This window comes from Carlito syrichta, unplaced genomic scaffold (assembly GCF_000164805.1).
Source record: "Carlito syrichta isolate Samal-C Ts95f unplaced genomic scaffold, Tarsius_syrichta-2.0.1 Scaffold303603, whole genome shotgun sequence".
NCBI lineage: Eukaryota > Metazoa > Chordata > Mammalia > Primates > Tarsiidae > Carlito > Carlito syrichta.
Genome location: NW_007247699.1, coordinates 25,643 through 35,038, shown reverse-complemented (window position 1 = coordinate 35,038; position 9,396 = coordinate 25,643). Strand labels below are relative to the sequence as shown.

At 33.2% G+C, this 9,396-nt stretch overlaps 1 protein-coding gene across 1 annotated transcript in view; it reads right to left on the bottom strand.

Annotated features, from left to right (window-relative positions):
* LOC103261089 (lipopolysaccharide-responsive and beige-like anchor protein) overlaps positions 1-9,396 on the bottom strand; it is a gene marked incomplete at both ends in the record, with an annotated part of 464,304 nt that overhangs the window by 435,012 nt on the left and 19,896 nt on the right. The window contains 4 exons of the mRNA XM_008058703.1: positions 142-204; positions 1,492-1,571; positions 3,815-3,983; positions 8,496-8,648. Coding sequence (XP_008056894.1) covers positions 142-204; positions 1,492-1,571; positions 3,815-3,983; positions 8,496-8,648 — 465 coding nt within the window. The remainder of the gene's footprint in view (positions 1-141; positions 205-1,491; positions 1,572-3,814; positions 3,984-8,495; positions 8,649-9,396) is intronic.

Sequence of the window (9,396 nt, the reverse complement as noted above, 5' to 3'; positions counted from 1 at the left end):
GAATGAAACGTCATTGTACACCTAACCCTTAACTGTACCCCACAAAACCATAATAAAAAATACTGATTAATGAAAAAAAAAAAAAATCCATAATGTAGCTTCAAAAAATAAAATCCTGAAATATGAAATTTCAAATATTACCTCATGCATAGTCAGTAGGTAATTGAGAATGGCCTGCAATTCATCTTCCTTTACTCCAGAATCCTTTTAAAACAGAATACAATTATCTTATGCTTACATATGTTTAAAAAATTTAACAAAGAAAATTATACACATAGATTTGTCAAGTTGGTCAGCTGCTATAAATATAAAAAGATAATATAATATAGAGTTTAAAATAAAAATTTGAGGAGACACTAAAGACATATATAGTATTCAAGACCATGTAGAAGTCAAAAAAGATTTAATATCAGTATCCTGTTTTCAACACCTTAGATAACTTACTTTAGTAAAGCTACAGAATCCTGAAGTAGACAAAAAAATAAGTAATAATAAATACAAGATAATATTCACACCACCATTTCTCCAAATACAGAAGATATCTTTTCTGTTTAAAATTAGATTTGGAAAATAAAATGAACAGTTTCTAAAATTATCAAGTTAAAATGCCAAGTACCTAAAAATTGAATAGCAATTTAACTGGGGGAAAACACTGCACTTTCAACTATGAGCTCAATATGAAAATTTTCAACCTACTCTATCAATATATTATCCACTAAAAAATATGCAATGCCAATGAAAACAAGAAGAGAATTCAAAAAACAATACACACTGGGACAGAGCAGAAAAACAGAATTAATTCAAAGGATACTTTTACTGATAAATGGAAATGAGGTACACTAAAAATTACGCCCACTTGTAATAATTGTATATAAAAGCTTTTACAAGCATTAAAATGTATAGAATTTTAAAAATAGGAGAATGCTGAATAAAATACTGGTAACAAATACATTTATATATTGCTATCTTATTAAACTAAAACGCTTTCCTTAAAAAATTAAATTTTACTTTACCTATAATAGGATGAACAAAACTTGTCTATGTATAAAGAGTGACACACCCACTTGGCACAATTATACAGAAACACTATTTCTCAAAACTTGAATGTACAATACCTGAAGGTACAAGAAATGAAACCTCCTAAAAATGAAACCTCCTCTAGGAGCTTTGTTGATTATTGTATTTCCAGTGTCAAGAATAGTCCCAACACTTAACAGAAACTCAGTAAATATTTGCTGCATGAAATAATGAATGCATTTGAGCTCCTACAGAAATTTGTAACATATAATTACCAATCTCCAATTCTGCAATAATTTATACCTATATATGCACAAAAGAAAGTAGAATCAAGAAACATAATGAAGTATCTTTCAAAGGATTTTCCAATGTGTTACCCTAGTAACAAAATAAAAAATAAATAAGCCAAGATTATATTTCATGTGAAAGTATAAGCTACAATACACAGCATAATGATAAGCAAAATGAACTCACCTTCATCACTAATTGCTTAATGAACATCAACAAAAATGCTCGTAGAGAAAGCATTTCCTTTTGATTAGGTCGTGGTCCATCTTTAAAAAAATACACACACACACTCTTAGTATTTCAAGTCCTCAAAGCTGTCAACATACAAAATTCTCATTGCCAATAGTTTTTCCATTTATTTATAAGACACATTAAGGTCAGTCTACTAAAGAGTAATCTCTCTCTTATGCCTCTAAGAAAGACAGACATTCAATCTCACATATTACATGCATATATACACCAAAAGGACAAAACATATTACATTGAAACTACAGTGAAGAAGTTTATACTTTGAATAGGTCAAAGAATTTCCAAAACATAAAAATGAAGTTAAAAAATAAAATGTGTATTCAATAATAACACATATTTATATTTTAACCCTTTGGAGAACCCTTTGGAGTAAGGTAACAGAAGCTAACAAATAAAAAGACAAAGGAAAATCTAAACTTTGAACATTATATGTGAGTTCAACATAAAAAATTTTTTCCACTGTTACCATTGTATAAGTTAACACAAAAACCTTAAAAAAGAGTGCCTCACCACATAGTACAGTTTACGGAGAAGGGAAACATGCTGACTCTCTCTGACATCTCCTTCTATCTTAGAAAAGTCCTTGGTCACACATGGCTCACATTAAATCAATTTTCATGTCTCAAACATATAATTCCCAAGTAGAAAGCTTTGAAACCAAACACCAATTGTTCTAAGATCGTAAGTTAGGGACCAGTTTGCCTCATATATTTCATAATTTTTCCCCACTAATCACTATTTATAGCTCATTCCTAGACCATCAAAACATAGGACCACCATGGCCTTAAACAGATCAATTAAAATAGGAAGAAAATTGTTTAAAATTTGTTCCACATGATGATAACTAGACAAAGAATAGGTTGAAGAGTTAGAACTGAATCACAAAATTCGTCCAGCTCTATCATTTGAAGTATGAGACTTTCCCAAGGTCATTAATCGGTCATAAAATGAAGGACAGAAAGCATAACTAGCACCTAGGACTATACATGATACACCTAGATTACCATGAAATAGTCATCAGAAAGTTCTGACCTAGCTTCAGATCTTCCTCAACCTTGCCAGCTTAAATAAATCATAAAACATTTTTGTATCCTCACAGCTTTCTAAGTTATAAATATCATATTATCTGAAAATAAGCCAAGCTTATTTTGAAAGTGATATACAGTATTACAGAAATATGAAATCTTGTCTTTGCAAATCACTGAACAACCAAAGTCTCTGACTACAATGGGAAGGTATGTTATTTGACTTCCCCACACCTATTTCCGAATGTCAATTAACAGCTCTTAATTTTTATCAAGGGGCTAAAGTCATCTTCATTCTTGGAGCATTTGTTTCAAGGTGGGAGGTATGTCCAAGTCTAAGCAATCAAACAATTACTACCACAGAGATGGGCATGTGATACAATCAGAGCCAATGAGCAACAAAGAGACTAAAAAAAAAAATTCACTGGAAATATGTGGTAAAGGCAGATGCTCTTATGCTAGATTTAAAGTTGTTTGAGAATGTGACTGTGAGCTGGCTGCTTGCTACTACAAAGGGAGAGAATATGTGAAAATAGCCATGTAGAAGAAGAACTGGTAAGTGTAGTAAAACAGATTAGTTATTTCGTCCATATTCTGAATACCTGTACTGAGCTGTACCTGAAACCGCCAGTTTACACAACCTGATTACCTCCATTTTTGGACATAAGCCAGTTTGAAGAAGAATTTGCAATAGTTACAGTCAAAAGAGCCACCATGTGCCAAGTTTTGCTCTGACCTCTTCCTTGAACTGCAACATGATAAATGAATACTATCCTGTTAGTCCTGATTGTTAGAAAAATTATTACTAGAATATTATAAATTACATTATATCTTTAAAAGATGCAGATACCCCTCATTTCTGCAAGAAATCTCTATCTCCCAACACTGTTTTCAATGAATCTCATTGTGATAATTTATCTCAACATCAATAGCAATAATTAATTAAGAATTTCTTCTCATTGTCAGTGCCTTACAACAGCCATTCTAGTCATATTTGTTCCTCAAATAACTCATACCAGCACAAGCAGGGTTATTCCCATACAAGCAGCAAGTTATTAAACTCTGGCAACCACAATTTAGGACAAACTATTAAAATTATCTATGAGAGCAAAATAAAATTTTGCCATAATGAGATTTAGAAAGACTGCCTGAATAACATGACAGTATTGGATAAAACAAAAACAAGTTCTGACCGGCCATATGTGTAATGCAATATATAGACAGAGATGATATACCTAATCCCTTTGGGGTGATACCACTTCGGTCCTGAGGATTCACTGCCCAGTAGTAGTACTTCAGTGTGTGCATGATGAGCAGCACTGTTCCAACTCTCCGAATGGTATTATATATGTTAACCGTACCAATGAATTCCGTGGACAGATAAGTATAGAGTATCAACTGAACCTGTAGAATGAAAATGAATAACTGAAATCAAAGCAGCCTATCAGCATTTTGCCTGCCTCCAGTCACACCTTGAGGCTGTTTAATTTGCAACATACTTGTTCCAAAAAGTAAGATGCTGAGCTTGATGATAATATCCATGTTAGATCACATATCCACTGACAGAGAAGCACATGTGCACACAGTCCTTATAAAACCAAAGTAATTTCTTCTTTACAGTGGCATTATAAAGCACACATTGCCAAACATATCAAATAGTCAAAGCACTATTCCATGGAAATAACTCTGTGATGCCTATTTAGTCATCAGCAATTATTCACGCACTTGGGTGTGGAACTTCTTTTTGGGGGGGAGGGTCAGAGACAGCCTGTTGCCCAGGCTGGAGGGCAGTGGCACACTCTCAGCCACCCCAGCGTCGATCCACTGGGCTCAGGCGATCCTTCCACCTCAGCCTTCCAAGTAGCCAGAACTACAGGCACGCGCAACCACACCTGACTAATTTTTTGATATATCGTAGAGATGAGGTCTCAACAAGTTGCCCAGGCTGGTCTTGAACCCCTGGGCTCAGGCAATCCTCTTACCTCGGCCTCCCAAAGTGCTGGGATTACAGGTTGGAGCCACCACACCCGGCCGTGAAACTTCTTCATAAAAAAAGCATACTACTTACAGTGTGCATAGTAGTTTTAAAAGCTAAACTTTTTCTTTCTTTTGCAGAAAATTAGAAGCTGAAATGACTCAAAAGAGATTTAAAAAGTGGTAATAACTCAAACGGGGAAAATAGGAATAAATCAAAATAAATAAAACCACAGAAAAAGATGTAGAGTTTACCCTGAGGAATATTTAGTAGAAAAATAGAATTCTGTTATAGTAGTTCATTACTCCAAATATTCTAATCTAGCATTTTAATAACATTATAATCTCTAAACATGAATATAATTTCCTCTATTAGGAAAGGATTCTATGAGTCTCATTAATAAACAGTCTAAATAAACACATAAGAAGTTATATATATTTATATTATGTTCAAAATATAAGCTCTTCACATGCAAAAGAAAGAATATTAGTTCTCCCCCACCACTGTATACTTCATCCCAACAAAAAATTTCAGTGAAATTATGCCTGTAAAATTCATCAACAGCTATACTCCACTATGTAAAGCAGTACAAAATAAGGACTTTACTTCTGCTCTCATGCCGAAATCAATAATTTTTCATTTTATTGCTAGCAGATATATCTTATGAACTGAACACCTGAACAAGTACAGCATATATACTCTATTTGACCACTGACAAAACTACTGATCATTTACACAACTGAATATTAATGTTGCCTTCCTAGACACTGAGGGCATTTTCATTTTCAACTCTGCAAGATATCTCTATGTCACCTGGGAATTTCTTTATAGAGTGAAAATTAGGTGTCTATCTTCCAGATGCCCTACAATAAACAATCAAAACTAAATGAATTAGAGTGTCAACAAGTAATCCCACAAGGTAAAAAGTGCCAAGTTTTGAACCACTTAAAAGGGGGGCTTACAATATTGTTAGAATTTAGAAAACTATATACACACTACGATCTACTGATTTGCTGCAAGATGACATTATTTTGATGTAGTTACTGCTGTTCAAATGGATAGGTACAATCCACTTGTCACTGAGGCAACATAACACTTTTTATGACATGGTTCAATTTCTTAACCATGTTATTTCAGTCATTCAGCAAATGTTTACATTTAACTGTATGCACAGCACTGAAGCATGGAAATACAATGGCATATATGCTGTCTCTGAGGAGCTGAAATACAGTGGAGAAGATAAAAAATACGCATAAATTTAAGCAAAAAAAGTCAAAAGTAATACACCTAATGAAACATTTAAAAAGGTCACAAAATAATACATAGTGGCAAAGAGCTATGAAATACTATGACTTCAGAGAACAGATAAGCTGAAACAGTGAAGACAAGCTTCAATAATAATAGGTAGGTTTTGAAAATGAGTAGTAGGTAGATACAATAAGAGAGTAAATTTCAAGCTAGAAAAATGGTAGTTGAAGTGAAAGGCTTCCCAAGGTCTAGAACAATGGTTCTCAATCTTGAATGCATATTAAAATAACTGGAAAATATCTTTAAAAATACTGATGCCTGGGTTCCACCCCAAACCAATGAAATTAGAATCTGGAGTGAAACGCATGGAATTCTGTTTTTGTTTTAAAAACCTCTCCCAGCAGCCAAAATTGAGAATTGCTGCACTAGGAAAACCTTTTAGTACCTGCCTATCCACTAAGGATAGCTGAATCATTAAGCTAGAAATGCTAGAAAGGAGAACTGACATGAAGGCTTAATACAAGACAGCAGTCTCACTTCATTCTGAGGACACTGGGAAACGGAATGTGTTGGAACTAAGAAATAATCTGATGAGGGTCATATGTTAAGAACATATTAGAATACTGGTAGAAAAGTTATAAATTAAACAAATGGAAAAATGGAGGAAGTGAGTCTCTTGACAATTATACCATGGTAAAAGAAAAATGAATAGGATTTCTTACAGAAACGAAAGTGAAGACCTCAAGATTAATAATATGCTAATTATGAATAAACATTCCCTCATTCACTCATTACATATTCTAAAAGCCACACAAACTATGTGCAATATCTGTCTTTCCCAATAGATCCAAATTCTATGAAGGCAAGAAGCAAGTCTATCTTGGTCACCACTGCATCCATAATGCCCAGCATAAAGTAGTCACTCAACAAATACTTGTTGAGTAAATGAAGGAGACAAGAAAGGTCTCTCTCCTGCTAGGTCATTAAAAAGATTGTATCTGGGCAGATCTAAGACAAATGAAAATTATAAATCACTGTTAGCTTCCTTCTCTGAAAGCTAAGCTATGCATATTCACACATCCAAGCCTTCAACTTTGTTAACCAGAGGTCGTTAACCATAAAGCTAATAAAGCATAAACTTTATAACCACTGATCTATACAAGCTCCTTCCCAGACCCTAAACCTAATTTTGTATACACTATATTGTATTCTTTTTCTTAAAGAGCTCCCAGAACAATAATTTATATGACCTTCAAGCCCAGCAAAATCTGGATCTGTCCTTTGTTACAACTACCTTTATAATAAAAGTAGATAAAACCCTTTAAAGATACCCAAAGCAGATAGCTAAAACAGAAGGAAAATGTAATATTATTAAATCAATTGCAAATTCCAAAAAGAAAAGTTACTAAAAAGTAGAAATATTTAAAAAGTAAGAAATAGAGTGAAATAATACTAGGAACTAAGAAAATCATAGGATGAAATTTTCTTAATTCCGCTGCAACTAAGTATCTAATAAGAAGCTTTCTGACCACATCAAAAGAGATGCAAAGCCTTACAAATATGCTGGTGAGTAAGACAAAAAAATGTCTCGTAAAAGGTTTAAAAAATAACTTGAAACAATCCTTGAAAAGAAATAAGACTGAAGGTCATGGAAGAAAAAGAGGTCAAATTTAACTTGGAGATAAAAAGCTACAACCTCCAGCTGCCTCCTTTGATTATTTCCAAATGGCAATCAGAGTCAGCAGCTGCTTTTCTCTTTAACATTTGAAAAGACCAGCTGAAAATAAGATATTATGGCTCTAGAAAAGCAAAAAAAAAGTCTGCAGACATTTTTTTCTGACAACTAGAATAAGTATGTGCTATTCCAACTTAAACAATGATATACACTGTAAGTGGACCAAAAGGGGTCTGACAAAAATTGTAGACAAGATGGATACAATTATGCAATTTAATAATAATTGCTGTTTCAAATTCTGCTTAATATTACCATTACTAAATTCTTAGGAGACTTCAATACATTAGGATTTATTAAAGATTTTGTTCATATACCTTATCACAAATTCATTTATATTCACATAGAAGAAATTGGTTTGTTGTTATAAAACTAAAACATTATTTGGTAAAAATATGGTTTTAGACCTTCAATTAATAGGACTAAATGGGACCAGCATATCTTCAAGGAAAGGGTTACATTTCACTGGTACCTGTAAGAATGAAACTCAACAGTACGCCACTTTGGTAGAAGACAAAAGTAAAGAAAAGGGAGAGAGCAGGAGTCAAGTGAGTTGTTAAGGAATGGAAAACAAAGAAAAAATAAATGAATAAACAGAAGAGAACCCAAGGTGCTAAGAAACGTTATATTTACACTGAAACTATCCAATTTTGATTTGTATTAAGTAAACAAAATCTTTCTCAAATAAAACTATCTTTAGTATCAGAAAATAAAGACCATAGCTGTATTTTTTTAAATAATGACATTGTTTTACAATAAAAGAAAAAGAAAAAACTATGTATATTTATTTGAAATTTTTTCAATAAAAAAATTTACAAAAAAAGTATATTTAGTTAAAAAAGGCAATTCACCAAAAACCTGCATAACACTGTAGAAAGATAAAAGAAAACCCTCATAGTCATCACTCTTCTTAAGCACAAAAATTTAGCAAAAATAGTAATACAAAAACAATATACATTACCTTAGCTGGAGTATGAATCCATATAGCAGGGTTAAGAAGAATATGATCACACAATTGCTTGAGAAGGGGCATCCCATTCTGCAGGTTACTCAGATATTTTGAAAATGCAAGGCAAAGTTCAAGTACTGCTCTGCTGACATGAGATTTAGAAGACTGTAAGAAAGAAATTCAAAAGTTACTTCTAATTAAAGGCAAGGTATGTGATGTAAAGGCCATCAATATCCATTCCTTGACTTATAGAGGTATCACTCCAATCCCTACCTCCCTCTTCACATGATCTTCTCCCCTGTGTCCTTGGGTCTTCTTTTTTTTTTTTTCTGTCTTGTAAGGACACCTGTCATTGAATTTAGGGATCACCCTAAACTAGAATAATCCCATCTTGAGATAATTACCTTAATTATATCTGTAAAAACCCTTATTCCAAATAAAGTCATTCTGAGGTTGCAGGTGGACATACCTTTTGAAGGCCACTATTCAACCCATAAAGCAACATTGATTAGAAGTTTACTGTGTACTAGGCACCATTTTAAATAACGTATTCTAACTCATTTTATCCTCATAATGTCTAGAAAAGGTAACTACTCCTTCATTTTATAAAGGAAGAGATAAAGACATAGAAAGAACTTTCAATCTTCCTAAGAGCTCATGGATGGTAAAAGGTGGCACTCGTATTCCAACTCGGGTAATCTGACTTGAGAGTTTACCTTCCTTACACCAGGGTCAATTGTCTCAGATGCATTTATCATAATCAAAGTGTCCTAATCAACAGACAGAAAATCACTCCTAGAGAATCACACTGTTAATCCAAGAACCCCAAGTCACACAATGTTGGGAAATACATAACATATATACCATTGGAGTTTCTACCCAACAATGTCAGACATCATTCATGGATCAAAGA